Source organism: Danio rerio, chromosome 4 (assembly GCF_049306965.1).
Source record: "Danio rerio strain Tuebingen ecotype United States chromosome 4, GRCz12tu, whole genome shotgun sequence".
Taxonomy (NCBI): Eukaryota; Metazoa; Chordata; class Actinopteri; order Cypriniformes; family Danionidae; genus Danio; species Danio rerio.
Genome location: NC_133179.1, coordinates 4,735,001 through 4,756,480, shown reverse-complemented (window position 1 = coordinate 4,756,480; position 21,480 = coordinate 4,735,001). Strand labels below are relative to the sequence as shown.

At 38.3% G+C, this 21,480-nt stretch overlaps 1 protein-coding gene across 2 annotated transcripts in view; it reads left to right on the top strand.

Moving 5' to 3' along the window:
- The first annotated feature begins 10,375 nt into the window (after positions 1–10,375).
- Positions 10,376–21,480, top strand: part of LOC100331497 (U2 small nuclear ribonucleoprotein auxiliary factor 35 kDa subunit-related protein 1-like) — an 11,173-nt gene continuing 68 nt past the window's right edge. Inside the window, exons 1-7 of one of the 2 annotated variants that reach the window (XR_012401411.1) lie at positions 10,380–10,424; positions 11,619–11,661; positions 12,250–12,369; positions 12,773–12,841; positions 12,904–13,044; positions 20,731–20,823; positions 21,139–21,454. Coding sequence is in view for 1 of the 2 variants with exons in the window: in NM_001327888.1 (NP_001314817.1) it covers positions 11,620–11,661; positions 12,250–12,369; positions 12,773–12,841; positions 20,731–20,823; positions 21,139–21,228 (414 nt within the window). In the remaining variant the exon portion in view is untranslated. 2 annotated transcript variants of the gene reach the window in all.

Genomic DNA, 21,480 nt, shown 5'->3' with positions numbered 1-21,480 from the left:
GAGCAAAAAAGGCTTTAGCTATTTCCCACGAAAGCAGTTAGCAACACTGGGAAGAACATACAGACCAAAAGTGATATCAAATTTGGTTTAATATTCAACAAATTCAAGCTTCAACGCTTCCCATTCACTTTCAATGGGTGACGTCAGGAATTGCCGAACTGCATTGTGGATCCATCGGCGCTGCTTCAGTGGTGTTGCTTGCTGCAGAAGTTGGGACTTTCTCAACTTTTCAATCGCAGACAGAAGCGTCAGCCAATCAGATCGCTGTATGCAAATACACCAGCTCAGAAAATAGCCGATTGCTGATTGATTTCATTGGCTGGCGCTGCTATGACGATCGCGCCAGCCCCAACTTTAGACACGCCCTCTGTCAAGCATTGACGCTAAAGCCCTGTGTGAATGGGGCGTTAGGCCCCTCCACTAGCCACGCACTTTCAGATACTCCGCCTCTAGTCTGCCAGGATCTGGAATATTAATCACAATCCCAACAGATTATGTATACCAAATATTGTTTAGTACTCCAAAGATTCATTATGACCTGTATTTATATTAATGGATATTCTGGAAATATCTATCCTATCATTTCTGAAATCATACTAAATACATGCTGAGGTAGTAGCTACAAGATACTAAAAAAAGCATTGACTCCTCCCTCTAGACACACCCCTTTTTGAAGCCACACCCACACCCCCAGTTTGGAATACTAATCACAATGCCTACAGAACATATGGACCAGCAATAATAAATATCCTTTAGTAAACAGTAGTAAAAGTGGTATTTTAATTCTAGATGGCCTCCTCGAAGTATTTAGACAATCATTTCTGAAAACACACGTAGAGATTCATCACTGTGCAGCTTAGTAGCTCTAAAAATGAGAATAGACCCCTCCCACTAGACACACCTCTCTCATAAGCCCCACCTACACTTTTCAAAACCAAATCTGGAATACTAATCACAATCCCAGCAGAACATACGGACCAGTGATATCAAATATCCTTTAGTACAGAAGTGCCCAAACTCGATCCTGGAGGGCCGGTGTCCTGCATGTTTTAGTTCCAACCACAATTAAACAATCAAGCTTGTTCTAGGTATACTAAAACTTCCAGGCAAGTGTTATTAAGGAAGTTGGAGCCAAACTATGCAGCACACTGGTGTTCTAGGACGGAGTTTGAACACCCCTGCTTTAGTATATCATAGTAAAAGTTGTATTTTAATTCTAGATGACCTTCTTAAAGTATTTTGACTATCATTCCTGAAAACACATGCTGATATTGTGGAGATTCATCGATGCATTGTAGCTTTTAAAATGAGCACAGACCCCTCCCACTAGACACACCCCTCCCATAAACCCCACCCACACTTTCCAGAACCCAATCTGGTATACTAATTAAAATCCTAGCAGAAAATATGGACCAGCGATATCAAATATCCTTTAGTATATAGTACTAAATGTGGTATTTTAATTCTCGATGGCCTTCTTAAAGTGTTAAGACTATCATTTAAAAAAAAAAAAACACAGCAATTCATCACTGAGCAGCTTAGTAGCGTAAAAATGAGCATTGACTCCTCCCACTAGACACACCCCCTCCCATAAGCCTCGCCCACCAACACTATCAAGCACGGCCACCAAAATTAAGCTTGCTGCATTGTTAACCTCTTTCAAGCCTCCGCTTCAACTGTACCACCATAAAGTGCAGCATGTAAACAAAAGGACACCGAAATGGGCCATTGCTAATGACACTGTAGTCTTACCCAGAGGTAAAGCTGCCTTAAGACGATGTACATACGTGCAGAGCTGGGATTTGAACACGTAATCTCCCCCTTAAGAGGGTTTCCCTCTTGTCAGACTCATCTTAGGAGATAAGCATTCGCCGGTGCACTATAAAAAGGCCTGCTGTACATTTATATAAGGAGACGTGCTCAGATGTTAATAATGAGGACTGAGCTGAAGACACTTTAGTGTCAGTCTGAGCACATGCATGCATTTATATCACAGTATGTATTTGATGTACATCTAGTGTATGGTAACAAAGCATACTGGAGCATTTTAAAACAGCAGGCAGCTGTGGCTCGGCTTTTCTTCAGGCTTATCTTTGTGACGCATGACTTCAGTCATCGGTGATTGGACGCCCATCTACACTTAGTATTAAGATGCGTTTTCATCGATCTTGATCACAAGTGCATGATGTTTTGTTTTGGTCTAGTCAACCGATTTCGAAGGCAGTCGAAAATGCATTAGACTTTGCTTTTTATAGTGTAAATAATTGACCACCTACTCTTATGCTGCATCCCAATTCGCCTACTTGTACTACGTCCTAAAAGTGTGCACTTTTTTGTGTGAAGAAAAGTACATACTTCTGTGTTTGTAACAGAAGAGTATGCGAGCATTGGGACATGTTACTTCCTTGTTAATGAACAGTTACATTGCTTAGCTACGAGCCTTGTCAAGCATCTCGACCACACATCCACATTTCTTTCATATATAATTTGGTACCATATTGTAGGTAATAATGCATAATTATGCATTAGTTAATGGACAAACATCTTTTAAATATATATATATATTGTTGTTGCAGATTAAATATAGCATCATCTCATCTAATTTTCGGCCTCTTTCTGGGGCCGGGCCGCGTTGGCAGCAGTCTTAGGAGAGAAGCCCAGACTTGTCTCTCCCCAGAGACTTCCTCCAGCTCCTCTGGGGGGATCCCGAGCCGTTCCCAGGCCAGTCGAGAGACTTAGTCCCTGGGTGTTTCCCGAGGCCTCCTCCTTGGGAACACCTCCCTAGGTAGGCATCCAAAACAGATGCCTAGCCACCTCAGCAAACTTTTCTCGATGTGGAGGAGTGGCAGCTCTAATCTGAGCTTGGGTTTGGGGCTTAAATGCAAGTGCCTGGTGGCTGGGTTTTATCCCACAGAACCTGGCCGGGCTCAGCCCGAAGGAGTGATGTGGGACCATCCTCTTGATAGCCCAATGGGGAAGGAGGGGTCGGTGCATTGTGAAAAAGGTAGTGGTAAATGTAAACATGAAAGGTAAATATAACATGAAGTAAATATATTCCGGTAGGTAAGATATTAATGGGCGACATGGCAGTGCAGTGGATAGCGCTGTCACCTCACATCAAGAAGGTCACTGGTTCGAGCGCCGCCTGGGTCAACTGGCATTTTCGTGTGGAGTTTGAATGTTCTCCCTGTGTTGGCGTGGGTTTCCTCCGGGTGTTCCGGTTTCCCACACAAGTCCAAAGACATGCACTATAGGTGAATTGGGCAAGCTAAATTGTCCCTAGTGTATGTGTGTATGTCCTGGTTCTCCAGGTTGGGGGTTGAGCGTTGGTGTAACGACCCACCTCGTAAAAATTAGATGTTGCGAAACACCAAAATAGTGCGGCTAAATATCAACTCCGATAAAACGGCCCTGGAAGTAAGTTAAGTTAGCTATTAAGAATCCCTCAAACATACTCACCAAAGCCTCTCCACTTAACAGTTGGTCTCCGCCATGTTTGTAGTTTATTAACACTTTTTAACCATGTTTACTCAGTATATTCTGGCCAATATTAGCAGTTAGACTACACACAAATCAACTCTTCAAATTCTCATCGAAATAGTAGACCATCGAGGTAAACTAATTTTTGCATACTATAATTTGGGACACTCTAATTCTATTTTCGAATACTGTTTTGGACTTATGCTGTGTTCACACCAGACGCAGAACGCGCGGATAAACTGCGCTATTCGCGCGTAAATAGTCGCGTGAACATTTGAGGTTACTCGCTTCATTCGCGCGTCAAACCCCACTTCGTTCGCGCGTCAAACCCTGCTTCATTTGCGTGTCAAATTCACTTCAGAACAGACGCGGATTCGCGTGATGGGCAGGACTTCTGTCTCCCCCGTGACTCTAGCTTCATAGCTAAAGGGTTAACATGGATTTTATGAAGAAAATAACAGTGTTTATGTGCTTTATGAAGGATGATAAACAGCGTCGATACGTTTAGAGCCGTGTCTGAGTCCACAACATCCTTTCAGAGGTGCAACCAGCTCTTTAAGCTCATAGACTCCTCCAGAAACTGAACCTGGCTGATGGAGGTTTTCAGCGGTGCTTCTGATTGAGCCCAGCCCAGTTTGATGAACTTCTTGTCGGTGTCTGCTGGGGGATTTCCCCTAGGACACCGACAACAGGCGATAAGTCACAATCACGCCCCCATAAAAGCAAGCTCCTGATTGGTTAACGCGGCGCGAATGTCCGCTAAAGTTCAGATTTTCGAACGCGAGTGATTCGCACAAAACGCGCATTAAGCGTGTCAAACGCGCAAAACGCTCAATTCGCGCCACGCCATTCGCACCATGTGCACCGCGCAATTCTCGTCATTCGTGTCGCGCCATTCTCGCATATCGCGCCGCAGGATGTCTATTCGCACGTTTGCATTGACTTAACATGTAAATCACTCGCGCTTGACGCACGTGCCGCGTCTGGTGTGAACGCAGCATCATAGTATGCGGATTGGGATGCAGCAGCAGTCTACTAACATTTTGTGAGAAAACACTTCTTAAATAAGCCGTAATTTTTTGTTACATTTTACCAAAACACACACTAATTATGACTAAAATTGTAGTTTGAGTATTTTGACTATCATTTCTGCAAACACACGCTGATATTGTGGAGATTCATCAATGCTTGGGTTTGTTGCTCTAAAAATGAGAACAGACCCCTCCCCATAGACACGCCTCTCTCATAAGCCCCACTCTCACTTACTAGAACCCAATTTGCAATGCTAACCACAATCCCAGCAGAACAAATGGACCAGCAATATAAAATATCCTCTAGTATAGTGCACTAAAAATTATATTTTAATTCTAGATGTCTTTCTCAAAATATTTCAACCCTGGCTCATTCTGAAAACGTAGTCCCGTGGACGTTTCTGGAGACAGAAAAAATACATCCCGGGAGGTACGTATTTTTGCAGTTTTTGTTTTTGCGAATCCGCGAGAGGCCGCTGTGTGCACTTTTTCGCATGTCAAATGTTTTGCGAGTGCCGTTTGCGCCTGCACTGTTCTTGCGTAGACCCACCAGAGGCCGCTGTCGACTGAATAATGACTGAATAACGATTGACTGGGTGAACGGCCAATCAACCGACCCACCCTCCTCCTTCCCTAAACCCAACCAATTTTACCAATTGACCCACCCACCTACTCACTACCCTAAACCCAACCGACGGTTTACAAAAGACATCCAAAAAAAGAAAAGCCCTCGTCTGATTTTTACCACGTTTTCAGATTTCACCACATTCTCACCCTGTTGTTCACTTGTTCGTTTTGTGTTTTTTGGATTCTGTTTTTGTCTTACCTGATTTCTAGAACTGCTCTTCCCAGTCGTCATCGTTTTCAACTCCTCTCTGCATCTTAAGTCCGCCAACGTGCATGACAAGCTAACTGGACAAACTGGTCATGCGGTAAAGCCTTCCACACGGAGGTATAAGCGTTCAGCTGGTAAGCCCCAAAAGGAACGCCGTCATACTGCCCCATAGCGTTCGCTTAAAAATTTTTAATGCAGCCATATGTACCTCCAGCTACATAATTCGCTGTCTGCAAAAACGTCTGCGGGACTAAGTTTTCAGAATGAGCTTGTGTTGAAATATTTAGACAATCATTACTGAAAACACACATAGAGATTCATCACTGTGCAGCTTAGTAGCTCTAAAAATTAAAATAGACCCCCCCCCCTCTCATAAGCCCCGCCTACACTTGACAGAACCCAAAATGCTAATCACAATCCCAGCAGAACATATGAACCAGCGATATCAAATCTCCTTTAGTACAGGGGTCTGTACTAACATTCTGTGAGAAAACACATCATAAATAAGCCGTCATTCATCATTACGTGATACCAAAACACACACTGATTATGACTGCAATTATAGCTGGAGTTCGTTCTGTCATAACAGTACTTGGAGCTAATGCTAACTGTTGGTGGACACAGCTCTACTAAACACTGGGATCACTGAAAACAATAAGCATGTAACCTTGCGAATAAGCCCCGTTTATTTATCAGCATATAAAACTAAGCCAGATTGTGGTCCAAACCCATTACTAAATGACGTGAAGTGCCAAGACTTCGTCCTCCAAGGTCCGAACATAAAGCTTTATTAGCATGCAATCATCCCTTATAATGTGGCCATAAAAAAGAGCGGCATTAATCTAGTTTACTGCATTTTGAATGCTTGATGAGCGGCGCTAAAATCCAACAGCTTTAAATGGGCTTTTTCTGTGTTCTTTTTATCTGACTAACTCGTGACCTGATATTCAATGCTTGTACTGACCACTAAGGATATAACACACCTCTATTATTCAATGTTCTTGGTTGTTTGGGCCTCTATGGAGAAAAAAAAGGAGGATTCGGTCAGAAATGGCCCACACATTATATCCAAACGCATTGCCTTTCTCGTAACACACATTATTACACTGGAACATGAGCATCCCTAAATGATTTTCTCTCCGTCTTGGAAAGCGCTGCTGGTCTCGTGTGTATTGTGTAGGATATTTTGCTGCTTTAAACCACTAAGACCGACCTTACGATGGACCAATGCTGAAACCCAAGGACAAGGACTCTTATATGCTGAATAAGGAAACCGTGCCAAAACAACACCGAACTCTATTTAAGGATTCAGACGTCAAATAAAAAAAGGATGTCCTAAAATTGCAGGACAAATCCCTGTTTTAGAAAGAAAGACTTGTTTTGCTTGATGGTCTATGTTTTAGTGAAGTAGTTTCTCTTGGCTGTACCCATAACCCATTGTTTGTATCTGTTTTTTTGAGAGAGAGAGAGAGAGAGAGAGAGACTTTTCCCATAATGCCTCTCCAAATGTCTTGATACTTGAAGGAGCGCTGTTTATTTGGCCTATAACATCCTCCTCTTTTTTGTTTTCGCTGCCAGAGCAGTCTGTGTGAGATTTGTCTGAATAAAGTTTTTTTTTTTTGCTAATCTTCATCCTGATTTTATCCTTTGGGGAAGTTATGTGAGAGCTGTTATCTGTAGGGTTGTATGCTAAACACTTCCATCAATCGCAAATGACCAGGAAAGAACCCGAGGATGTTTCCCAAGCTCTGAATGGTGAGATGATCTGTGTGTGTAAGTGTGTGTAAGTGTGTGTGTGTGTGTGTGTGTGTTTCTAATCAAACTGTGAGGGTCTCTTTAAAACTAGAGGAACCATGGGAAGGCGCGCAGGACTAAACAACCTTCAGCGACCTATAAATACATTGGTTTGCCAGAACCCACAGGAAGAAAATAGCTCTGGGCGATGGATAATTAGCATATAATCCTCTTGCGGTGTGTTCTTAAGAGCAAAGCCTGAGACGGACTGATCTTGAAAAATCACAGCTGAAAAAAAAAAAAGAGTTACATGAGGTGAAAGGACAGGCAAATGAGGATAACGAGTGATGGCTTTCTGTTTACATGCAGTAGCCAGCGGTTAATATTGTGACTGATTAGAGGACACAGTGGCCTTATCTGACCAAAAATATGGGATTATGATTATGTTTGATATCTCCAATGCTGCAGGATTTGATTATTTTTATTGCGTCTATGAATTGATTTGTCTTTGCTGTAGTAAGTCATATATTTTTACCTGTCTGACCTGGACAAAATATAGGAGATTTAGGCTTTATTATTATTACTTTATTATTACTTTTTATCTATCTACCCATCTATCCATCTATCTATCCGTCCGTCCGTCCGTCTGTCCGTCTGTCTGTCTGTCTGTCTGTCTGTCTGTCTGTCTATCTATCTATCTATCTATCTATCTATCCATCCATCCGCTTGTCTGTGTCCGTCCGTCCATCCATCCATCTTTTCATCTGCCTGTCCGTCCGTTCGTCTATCCATCCATCCATCCATCCATCCATCCATCCATCCATCCATCCATCTATCTATCTATCTGCTTTTCTGTCTGTCCATCCATCCATCCATCCATCCGTCCGTCCGTCCGTCCGTCCGTCCGTCCGTCCGTCCGTCCGTCCGTCTATCTATCTATCTATCTATCTATCTATCTATCTATCTATCTATCTATCTATCTATCTATCTATCTATCTATCTATCTATCTATCCATCCATCCATCAGCTTGTCTGTGTCCGTCCGTCCATCCATCCATCTTTTCATCTGCTTTTCTGTCCATCCATCCATCCATCCATCCATCCATCCATCCATCCATCCATCCATCCATCCATCCATCCATCCATCCATCCATCCATCCATCCATCTATCTATCTATCTATCTATCTATCTATCTATCTATCTATCTATCTATCCATCCATCCATCAGCTTGTCTGTGTCCGTCCGTCCATCCATCCATCTTTTCATCTGCCTGTCCGTCCATCCATCCATCCATCTATCCATCCATCCATCCATCCATCATCTATCTATCTATCTATCTATCTATCTATCTATCTATCTATCTATCTATCTATCTATCTATCTATCTATCTATCTATCTATCTATCTATCTATCTATCTATCTATCTATCTATCTATCTATCTATCTATCCGCTTTTCTGTCTGTCCATCCATCCATCCATCCATCCATCCATCCATCCATCCATCCATCCATCCATCATGCTCTCTTTTTAAATGAATAAACTCACAGGCGAAAACACGTCTCGTTTCAGGTCCTTAAAGTTCAAAGTGATGGCTTTCACCCCTTGACCTTCACACCTTAACCACGACCCCACTAAAGGCCACGGTGGTTAAAACTTGTAAAACAATCCAAATACCTTTCCTCTGGCTAGAATGGATAACCCACACACGCCTCTCCTGCAACAGACGACCCTCATCATATGATCTGCATTCCTGCTCGAGTTTTCAGCTTTGGTTTCTGCTGAAGTGTCCATCTGTGGGGATGAAATGCTCTGTTTACGTCAAACACATCTCCATCAAGTCTGTGTTTTTGAAGCATACGCACATTCCTGAAGGTTCGAGGATATCACTGAATGCATCTTTGACCCTGCACTCTAAAAAATATTGTTTCGATAAAAAATAATAATAAATTAATGCAACAGTTTGCATTAATATATTGAAGTTACGACAACATCTAACAAAACGAAGTTCAGACAACAAACTTCATTATGTTAGCCAAATCTTTTCCTCTTTAATCAGAGGCATTTTTACATAGCAAAAACCTCCAATTTTTAAGTTGAGTACTCAAAAAAAAAAAGTCGTTTATTTATTTTTTATTAAAATTTAAAACAAACTCGGTTGTTTTTTCAAATTTACTGTTCATGCTTGTAAGAAACACATTTAACAACAACATTTTTGTTTTTCGTTTGTTTTTTATTTGTATTAAACCACAGGTTTTTATTGTTTTACAAAACAAAATCATGTACTGTCCCATATTATCAGTATAAAAAAAATAACAAAAAACATCAGTGTGTGGACTTAAACATACAAAACAACTCCATTAGTGTGAGTTATCAACCCGATTTCTTTGGGTTGCTAAAAGTAAATATTGTTTTAAAGTAACTGACAGATATTTTACCTTTAATTTAGCTGCATTTTAAAACTGACATAATTTTTAATATCTTCCTGTTTTGAAAACTTAATAAAATTATTTTGGCAACTTAAAAGTTTTAATCTTATCAGCATTTTAGAATTTTTAAGTTAAAATAATTTATTAAACTATGTAGTGGTAACAGACTTTGTGAGTTATTTTTTAGAGTGTGTGTACATGTCGATTTATACAGATGAAGTCAAAATTATTTTGAAATGTTTCCCAAATGATGTTGAACAGATTTACAGTATTTCCTATAATATGTTTTCCTCTTGAGAAAGTCTTATTTGTTTTGTTTCGGCTAGAATAAAAGCAGTTCTTAATTTTTTAAAACTATTTTAAGGTCAGAATTATTCATCTCATTAAGCAATATTTGTTTTCGATTGTCTACAGAACAAAACATCATCATAACTTTCCTAATTAACCTTTTAAGCCTTTAAATTAAAACATCTCTAGTCAAACATTATGTACTGTCATCAAAGCAGAAATAAAATAAATCAGTTATTAGAAATGAGTTATTAAAACTTTTATGTTTAGATATGTCCAAAAATCTCTCCGTTAAACTGAAGTCGAGGAAACAATTATAAAGGGGGGCTAATAACACTGACTTCAACTGCAGTTACTGACCTGCGATCAGTCGCATGGTTTCGATGAGGCATGATTGTCCATCAGTATGAAGCAAGTGTGAAGAAAACATTGCCCTGTAACGACTCAATTAATCAAAAGTGGAAGGACAACAGGTTTTATTAGCAGCTTGGTGATGATTTTAGCAGACTTGTGCAGAAATATCTATGATGTCTTGCATATGTCGTCAGAGTATATAAGGATTTGTATGTGGGTTTAGCGAAGAGCCAAACAAACTGGAAGCCCAAGAGGACACCTTATAAGCCAAGGTGAGATTGCTAAGATACTCATTTATTGACTTTTAAATAAAAAAGAGTATTTTTTTAAAAAAGAAAATCTTTGGTAACACTTTAGATTGGTCACAATTAATGTTGTTAACTACTGACTTCTTACTTGCCTTTTATTAAGATATGAAGTGTTCATAGTTATAAAGTATGATCTTATGCTGCATCCCCGAACCTAAACTCGCAACTTTTACCTTACTAACTATTAATAAGCAGCTAATTAGTAGTTTAGTAAGCTTGTAGTGTTATTTAGTGGTTTGTTAATACACACTGAGAAAAATGATTCATTGGATTTACTCAGTTTTTTAAAGGCAAGTTCTTGCAGACAGATTTTATGGGCTGATGTTAAACAAGCAAATTGAATGTGGTAATGTTCAACTTAATTTGTTTGTTTAGATTTGACCCATATCAGTTGTTTGCAACCACTTACATTACAGAAATTCAGTAAATCCAATGAATCTTTTTTTTTTTTTTTTTTTTTTTTAGTGCAGTGAGTTGCGAGCTTTTAAAATTAACCAGCTATTTCTAAGTGAATTTGTCTTATGATCTTCTTATTAACTTTTCATGGTAATTAAATAATGTGTATACACACACACAGTTGAAGTCCAAATTATTAGCCCCCCCCCCCCTTTGATTTTTGTTTTCTTTTTTGAATATTTCCTAAATGATGTTGAGCAAAGAAAATTTTCACAGTATGTCTGATAATATTTTTTCTTCTTGAGAAAGTCTTATTTGTTTTATTTCGGCTAGAATAAAATCAGTTTTTAATTTTATAAACACCATTTAAGCTATATATATATATATATTGATGCATGTATATATATTTTTTTTTCTGTAGTCTACAGATCAAACCATCGTTTTTCAATAACTTGCCTAATTACCCTAACCTGCCTAGTTAACCTAATTAACCTAGTTAAGCCTTTAAATGTCACTTTAAGCTGTATAGAAGTGTCTTGAAAAATATCTAGTAAAATTTTATTTACTGTCATCATGGCAAAGAGAAAATAAATCAGTTATTAGAAATGAGTGTTCAGAAATGTGTTGATGATATCGAACAAAAATTGGCGGAAAGTATTACATATACTAATAATTTTGACTTCAACTGTATATATTTTAAAGTGTACGTGTCAGAAATAAAAAGATCTTGACTTGATGTTTTCTTCTTTTCTGCATTTTTAGGATGGCTCATGCGAAGAGGTTTTCTCAAATTCCCATGTCTAAGGTTCTGTGTTTGTTTTTTGCTCTGGAAATGCATCTGAATCTGTGCAAGATTCATTGGAAAAACTTTACAATAAGGGTGCATTAGTTAATGTTAGTTAATGCATTTACTATCATGAACAAACAGTGAACAATACATTCATTACAGTATTTGCTCATTAGTTAGCTACTGAAAATAAAGTTGTTCATTGTTACTTTATGTTAGCTCTGTGTCCATTAACACGCATAAATCTGGATGTTAATAATGCATTAATGAATGTTGAACTATGATTAATTAACAATGTACAAGTTTAGTTCATGTTAGTAAATACATTAACATTAACAAATGAAACCTTTCTCAACCACGTTCCTGGAGGACTACCAGTTCTGCACATTTTCCATTTCTCCTTTAACAAACTTCCCTTATTTAGATCATCAGCTCATTAGCAGAGATTCAAAGACCTGAAATGGGTGTGACAGTACTGCAGTGCTGGTGGGCCTCCAAGAATGTGGTGGAGAAATAGGTGTGGCCGATAAAGTGCAGGCCTGACTGCAGATTTAGCATGGTTGTCTGTAACATTACGTGAATATGTTGTGCATTGTGTTTCTTTAGTGCATGCGGGATCTCTGTAAAGAGGAAGATTACTCGTTTCTGACCGGTCTGGAGAAGCAGGATCTTGAGGAAGAGTGCACACAGCAGGACAGCGAGAGGCTGGAAAAGCTAGAAGAAAGAGTAGGTTTGCTTGAAATCACGCTCTTGAAAGATCTACACCATGGCTGCTCAACCCTGGCGATCGACCTTCCTGCAGATTTCAGCTCCAACCCTGATCAAACACAGCTGAACCAATTAATTAGGACCTGAACAGCACTTGATAATTACAGCCAGGTGTGTTTGATTTGGGTGGCAACTGAAATCTGCAGGAAGGTCGATCTCCAGGAACAGGGCTGAGCACCCCTGATCTACACTGCAAAAAAAGGATTTTTTTTTACTTGTTTCTAGTCCAAATATCTACAAATTGTTAAATCAAGAAGCATTTTCTTGCAAGTGAAAAACAGGGCCTGTCACATTGGAGCAAAGTAATAGCAAAGAAATGTCACTTTAATGCATGTACTGGCTGATTTGTGTGTTCCTCCAGGTTCATCGGCGACAGAAGCGAGAGCAAGAGCATCAAGAAAAGCAACGCAAACTAGAGCAACAGCAGAAGGTATGTCCACTCATGTCAGGGCCACTGTCTGCAATGATAACACTAATTATATCTGTCTCCAGCACCACAGCGTGAGTCTGTCCAGAGCCCACAGACCTGCTCCGTCAGACTTACATCGTCAGGCTAATTGTGCTTGATTGCATTACGTCTGCATTGTTCCTAACTTATCTGCACACGCAGTGACCTCTGTATTGTGAGGCCAGGTAAATACACCAATGCAGTCATTTCTGCTTTAAATATATGTGTTTTTAAAGCAGGGTTTTGGTAGACGGTGCACTTCATTAGTTTTTTTTTTTTAACCCCTTTCAAAATAATGGTGATTGATGCACACAGCATGCTTTGTTTTTATGTACTGTAACATCTAGGAATGGATAAATAGACGATCCTACAAAAATAGTCTGTGTATAAAAAAACATATATATATATCTTGGCATTCATACTCAAAACACTGGGTGAAATGAGTGGGAAACAAATCATTCTGTTATAAATTAAACAAGGCATGCAAGTTAATTTCAAAGTCACCTACAGAACATCATAAGGAGTTTGTTGAGATTTGATTATTAGTCATGTAAACTATAGTTCACTTTGTTTGTGTGTAGTATTTGCTGTATATGAAGCCGGGTAAATATATTCTTCAAAAATAGCCTATGAATATCTTGGAGCCAGACACAGAAACATTTGTACACAGAGAGAACATGGTGGGAAATGTCCAGCTTCTGTCAATCCAAAACTAATGTTGCTGACAGAAACGCTAAGCAGGATATATATTCATTCATTCATTTTCTTGTCGGCTTTATTAATCCGGGGTCGCCACAGCGCAATGAACTGCCAACTTATTCAGCACGTTTTTACGCAGCGGTTGTCTTCCAGCCGCAACCCATCTCTGGGTAACATCCACACACACACACTCATACACTATGGACAATTTAGCCTATCCAACTCACCTGTACCACATGTCTTTGGACTGTGGGGGAAACCGGAGCACACGGAGGAAACCCTCGAGAACGCAAGGAGAACATGCAAACTCCACACAGAAACGCCAACTGCTGGATATATATATATATACACACACAACTCAATTTGTCCATGTTTAGGCAACTCCGATACATCTAAAGAGAATTTTATACTTGCAAAAGCTGATTCCCTTACTTATATGTCATGATGTTGCTTTAAATTATATATTTGAAATGAATATTGATTAAATACGTCATACGGAAATCTGACTGGGCCATATAATAACATATACAGTAAATACAGTTAAAGCCGGTATATTTGAACATATACTGTACGTACACCACCTGACCAAAGTCTTGTCGTCGATCCCAGTTGTAAGAGCAACAAATAATAACTTGACTTCTAGATGATCATTCAGAAAAGTGGCAGAACATCTGTTAAACTGCATCCATATCATCACATGTCATACCATGTCACCCTGCAGCCCAAGACCGGTTACTCACTAAAGCTAAGCAGGGCTGAGCCTGGTCAGTACCTGGATGGGAGACCACTAGGGAATACTAGGTTGCTGTTGGAAGTGGTGTTAGAGAGGCCAGAAGGGGGCGCCCAACCTGTGGTCTGTGTGAGTCCTAATGCCCCAGTAAAAGTGAAGGGGACACTACACTGTCAGTGGGCGCCGTCTTTCGGATGAGACGTTAAACCGAGATCCTGACTCTCTGTGGTCATTTAAAATCCCATGTCACTTCTCGTGAAAGAGTAGGGGTGTAACCCCGGTGTCCTGGCCAAAGTCCCTATATCGGCTCTTACGATCATGGCCTCCCAATCATCCCCTTCCACCGAATTGGCTCTATCACTGTCTCTCCTCTACACCAATAGCTGGTGTGTGGTGAGCGCACTGGCGCCGTTGTCCTGTGGCTGCCGTCGCATCATCCAAGTGGATGCTGCACACTGGTGGTGGTGTGGAGAGACCCCCTCATGTTTGTGAAGCGCTTTGGGTGTATGGCCATACACAATAAATGCGCTATATAAATACACATTACATTTACATTACATTACATTACATTTACATTACATTACAAATACTGCAAAAGACCTACTTGAACCCGCATGGATCACAATTCTTACAGAAATCAGCCAAGTTTGGTGAAGGAAAAATGATGGTTTGGAGTTACATTCAGTGTGGGGGTGTGTGAGAGATCTTCAGAGTGGATGGCAACATCAACAGCCTGAGGTATAAAGACATTTGTGCTGCCCATTACATTACAAACCACAGGAGAGGGCAAATTCTCCAGCAGGATAGCGCTCCTTCTCATACTTCAGCCTCATGATTAAAGTATGCACATACACTGTAGAAAAAAATCCATAATTTTACAGTTTATTTCCAGTTTCTGGGCTGCCGGAAAAAAAAAGTAAAATAACGGCCATTAAATTACAGAAATGTATGGTAACATAGCGAACATTACTTTACAGAAATCTACTTAAATTGAAATTTCTAGTACATTTCTGTAATTTAACCTCTGTTTCTTTACAGTAAATTTATGTAACTGTTATTTTACAGTTTATTTCCAGCACCAGTTGCCGGAATGAAATCGTTAAATTATGGATTTTTTTTTACAGTGTAGTTCATGTACTGAAACATTTTAAGTCAATGGATTTACTGACCAAATTTTATTTAGGAAAGTCAACTAATAATTTTAAAGGTAACAGGTTTACTCACTTATTTTAAGTAAAGGCAGCCAATAATTTTTTGTATACTTAACATTTTAGTGATGTTTGGCAGAGTATTTGGGGGGTTTTCCAGAAATATACCCATGCAACATTGTGGTCATAATTTAGTTTTGGGCCAATTAATGATATGCAATGTAGGCCATTCATTTAGTGCAATGTTTCCATCATCTAATGCAATGCACATTTCACTATGGTGGTGTAAACGTGCACGCTACTGTTCTGCAGTGCAGGACACTCAGAGACTGTGTTTTGTAAGCTGATGAAGCTCCAGCTGCACATGATCTGCTGCCAGTAAAGTCTGAGTTCAGCAGCCAAGTGTGAGGTCACTGAAGGACAGTCGTGTTGTTGTTGTCCACTTGGCTGTTGTCGTAAACTCAACAGCTTGAGGAATTCCTGCAACGCCTTCAACAACTTCAGACTTAAAGGGACACTCAGCTTTTTGGGGGGAAATATGCTCATTTTACAATTCTCCTATGGAGTTAAACAGTTCAGTTGACCATTTTAAAATCCATTTAACCAATCTTTGTGTCTGGCGAGAGCACTTTTAGCTTAGCTTAGCATAGATCATTAAGTCAGATTAGACCATTAGCATCTCACTCAAAAATGACAGAAGAGTTTTGATTATTTTCGGATTTCAAGCTTGAGACTTGTGTAGTTACATTGTGTACTAAGACCAACAGAAAATGAAAAGTTGCTATTTTCTAGACAGATATGACTCAGAACTATAGTTTCATTTAGGCGTAATAATCAAGAAACTTTACTGCCATACTATGGCTGAAGCAGACACCAGGACATAATGCACATCCAGCAAATTTAAGGAACAGAAACATTTGTGAAACACGCTTAAAAACCATTTTCAAGCATTGCTGTCATGCCTTTAATACGAAAATAATCAAAAGTCTTTAGTTTTTTTTTTTTTTACTGAGATGCTAATGGTCTAATCCGATTCAACTATTTATGCTAAGCTAAAAGTGCTCCTGCCAGACTTGAAGATTGGCTGAATAGATTCAAAAATGGTACTGCTGTCAAGTTTCAAATAGGAAAATAATCAAAACTCTTTTTTTATTGAGATGCTAATGGTCTAATCTGATTAAATGATTTATGCTAAGCTAATCTAAAATTACTCTCGCTAGAGTTGAAGATTGGCTGATTAGATTCAAAAACGGTACTGCTGTCAAGTCTTAAATAGAAAAATTATCAAAACTTTTATTTTTTTTTTTACTAAGATGCTAACGGTCTAATCCGATTCAATGATTTATGCTAAGCTAAGCTAAAAGTGCTCCTGCCAGACTTGAAGTTTGGCTGCTTGGTTTAAAAAATGTTACTGCTGTCAAGTTTCAATCACCATTATTTTGAAAGGGGTTAAAAAAAAACACTAATGAAGTGCACCGTCTACCAAAACCCTGCTTTAAAAACACATATATTTAAAGCAGAAATGACTGCATTGGTGTATTTACCTGGCCTCACAATACAGAGGTCACTGCATGTGCAGATAAGTTAGGAACAATGCAGACGTAATGCAATCAATAGGAAAATAATCAAAACTCTTTTTTTTTTTTTGAGACGCTAATGGTCTAATCCGATTCAACAATTTATGCTAAGCTAAGCTAAAAGTGCTATCACCAGACTTGAAGATTGGCTGAATGGATTCAAATATGGTAAAACTCATTCATTAATTTTCTTTTTGGCTTAGTCCCTTTATTAATCTGATGTCACCACAGCAGAATGAACCACCAAAATGGTCAAACTCAACTATTTAACTAGTATAACTCCCAACTAGGAGAGTTATAAAAAAAAAAGCCTATATATAAGCCTGAAGTGTTTCTTTAAGACCAAACCACAATGGGACGTAGTTAAGAAGAGAATCCGTAATTGCTCTTCCTCTCTTATTGAAATCAACCTTGGGTTCGGCCTTTGTAATTCCTAACGGCTAGAAAACGGACAGTCCACTACTCCGACTTCCTTCCTCTCCAGCTGCTCAGACTCTCCTGGACAGTTTTCAGGTCCGTCCACTGATTAATGTAGGGTCAAAGGAGAAGTGCTTTACTCCTGTTTCCCATGCTCGTGTTCACTATATGATGGTGTTATCATTCATAAGCGAAGCTCTAGCCTGATAACCCCACCCTGAGTGTGTGTTACCGGGAGAGAACAGCCTGTGACTGCTCCAGTCCTCAGGGGACAGAGGTGTTACTACACACACACACACACACACTGTGTTTTCTCTTGTTAGGTCGGATGTGTTTCAACGCCTTCCATATGTGGAGTGCATTTAGTGTCTTATGTTATGGCATTAGAGACGGGAAGTTGCACCCACACATAATGCGTACAGGTGAGAGGTCAAGCCTAGCCTCATTCCTGCAGATCTACATCAGGGTTCGCTTCGCTGGCTCCACCCACAGATGGATAGACTTGTTTCTGATCAATAACAACGGATATCTGGATATCAATCTGGCAAGGCTATTGAGTAAAAGATTGTATAGTAATTTTCACTTTTTTCAATTTTCATAATTTTAAATGCTTGAAAGTTTTTAATATTTATATATATTTTAAAACGTATGTACGTTTAAATACAACTTTTTTCTGATGTTTAACAGAGCAAGGATATATTTACAGCATGTCTGATAATATTTTATCTTCTAGAGAAAGGCTTACTTGTTTTATTTTGGCTAGAATAAAAGCAGTTTTTAATTTTTTAAACACCATTTTAAGGACAAAATTATAAGCCCTTTTAAGCTATATATTTTTTTTCGATAGTCTACAGAACAAACCATCGTTATACAATAACCTGCCTAATTACCCTAACCTGCCTAGTTAACCTAATTAACCTAGTTAAGCCTTTAAAAGTCACTTTAAGCTGTATAGAAGTGTCTTGAAGAATACCTAGTCAAACGTTATTTACTTTCATCACGACAAAGATAAAAGAAATCAGTTATTAGAAATGAGTTATTAAAACTATTATTATTAGGAATGTGTTGACATTTTTTTTTTCTTCGTTTAACAGAAATTGGGGAAAAAATAATTCCGGGGAGCTAATGATTCTGATTTCAACTGTATATTTACATATGTATTAAATCATCTTTGCATCAAAATGAAAAAAAAAAACTAATTACCACTTGTGCAAGGAGTTTGAAACGTAGTGCCTATGAGGGAAGGACAGTAAACTTGACGCTGTTCTCTCTTCTGGCTGCCGTTTTCAGTTTCACATTTTTTTTCCTTTTTTCTGTTCAGTCTTGATGACACCATCTTGGAGTTTTTCTTTTCTTATTTTATCATACAGGATTGTGAAAAGGGTTTATAGAATGTTTGTTCAAAGTAATTAGGACATCATTAATGGAACAGCTTTTGAAAAATAGCCTAAGTCAGACTATGATGTTTAAACTGTGCTTCTTGTTTCGGAACACATTCTAAAGCAACATTCCAAAATGTCTGCAAATTTTTAAAAATGGAGAAGCTTTCAAGAACATTCAGAAATAATACACTGTTAACAATTGCCTGCAGTATTTACAGTAACTTACTAGCAGCAGCAAGGTAATGTAAAATAAACTTACAGCATAAATACTGTATCATATCTTGCTGTTCATGTATTTACAGTATTGCATATCGAGTAAAATATGCACTAATTTTAGTACTATCATCTGTAATATATTTTCATACAATACATAAAAACCTTGTAATTCTTTGTTCATTTATATATTTCATGTACAATAGGTCCAAATAGTAAATTACTATATTTTCCTTACAGTATTATTGACTTTTTTTTTTACTGTATTTTGATTCACAGCAACTTTAAAATACAGTAACACACTGTCATTTCTATATTTACTTTAAAACTATACTGTAAAAAGGTAAATGTAAGGTAAAAAGGTTACTGTATTTCTTACAATTAGCCATTTTTTTTACTATATTTTGATTCACAACAAATTGAAATATTGAAAAAATGTATTGTTCTGAGAGGATATTACCACCAATGCAACTTGAAAATACAGTAACATACTGCAAAACGGTCATACAGTAAAAAACAGTCATACTACAGTTAAATACTGTTTTATTTACAAAACAATTGTTAACAGTGTAGTTTATAATGTAAAACATTAGCACACTGTTCTTAGAACATATTTGTTGTCATTTTAAATATTAAGCCTGATTGTTTCAAAATGTTTAGAGGACATTCGTAAGTAACAATGCTTCCAAAATCATAAAATAAAAAATTGGCATTTTTAATAAACAAAAACTGTAATCACATTAACAGAACACATTCCTTGTATTCTTAGAAAAATGCACAACAGTCTAAGAATAATGGTTAGCAGGATGTTAGTTTTTGGAATGTTACTACTTGTTTCGGAATGTTTATAGAACATTCAAAAGTAGCTATGAAATGATAATATAAGGGGCAGCAAGGTGGCTCAGTGGTAAGCACTGTTGCCTCACAGCTAGAAGGTTGGTGTTTTTCTGGGTTTCCTCCGAGTGTTCTGGTTTCCCCCACAATCCAAAGACATGCACTATAGGTGAATTGGGTAAACAAAATTGGCCATATAAGTGCGTGTGTAAATGTGAGAGTATATGGGTGTTTCACAGTACTGGGTACATATGCTGGAATAGTTGCTGGTTCATTCCGCTTTGGCAATCCCTAATAAATACGAGACTACATATGAAGGAAAAAGAATGAATAAATGTAGAAATAATGTTTTTTTATTTTTAATAATGTCATAGGAACATTAGCACAACGTTCTTACAACATATACTGTATTATTAGCCGGACGTTAATTTTAAATATGTTACTAATAATTATTGCTTGTTTCAGAAATTTGTTTCAGATTCTAAACTCAAAATTCATGCAAACTGATGAAACAGAGAAAGCATTACCAATCCTCCAGCAAGAAAATCAATGAGTCAAAAACTTGCTTTTGAACCTTTATAGAATATTAAGCAATAATATTTTCATATCATAACTGAATATCAGCACAACTTCCTTTGTGTGTATTTAATCCTATTAGAATGCAGTTGCACAAACAGGCCCTTCATTTCTAAGGACGGAACATGCTTGCGTAAGACTAAATTTGATTCAAGAAACCTTGACTAACATTATAAGTGTATAAAAGAACAATCCCACATAAACACAAACCCTTAATGCCGTTTCCAAAATCAATGGTTTCATAACAGCAACTTAATATTATTAGAAATAACATTATATTCAATGTTTGTGAAAGGAGAAGGACGAGCAGTGGAGAAGTCATGTGGCTGAGCTGGCGGTCCAACGCCAGGCCATACACGCCAAACTGGACAGACTACGAGAATTCAGGGTGAGGTTTTTACTGGACACACACGCAGACACACCGACACACACACATAGGAACGGTAATATTGCTCCCAGAACGTACAGATGTGAGGCCCAAAAGCAGTATGACTGAATGTGACCAGATGTTCAAAGTATCTAAGTATGCTAACCAAAACCATACTTACCTGACGCAGGCACAGATTACAGCTAACGCACACCAAATAATGTTAAATTTTATTCAAATGACAGATTTAGAAATATATATCTAATGATTTTTAAGATCAATAACATCTAAAATGATTGGCCTTAGATGTTGATGCATCTCTGGTTTCATTTCCAGGACTTTCAGAAGAAAGTCGTGCTTCAGGATTTGGGTCTGGATCCAGATTCTGCCAATGAAACAGTCAAGCACCTTCTGATGAGATTGTAACTGTGTTTACTAGTGTAAAAACACACATATTTACTAAGCTAATGGAGGTTTATATGATCTGTTTCGGTATGTAGAGGTCATATATCTTCATAAAATGTCTTAAAGGGGTCACGACATCCTGAAAGCTTCATAACTTGCAGGTTAAAAATGATGTTTACTGTTAAATTCCTCACATCAAGACCATTGAAGATGTTAAATGTCAAGATATTAAAGATTTGATCTAAAAGTTTGGGTGTTTAATAGTCATATATT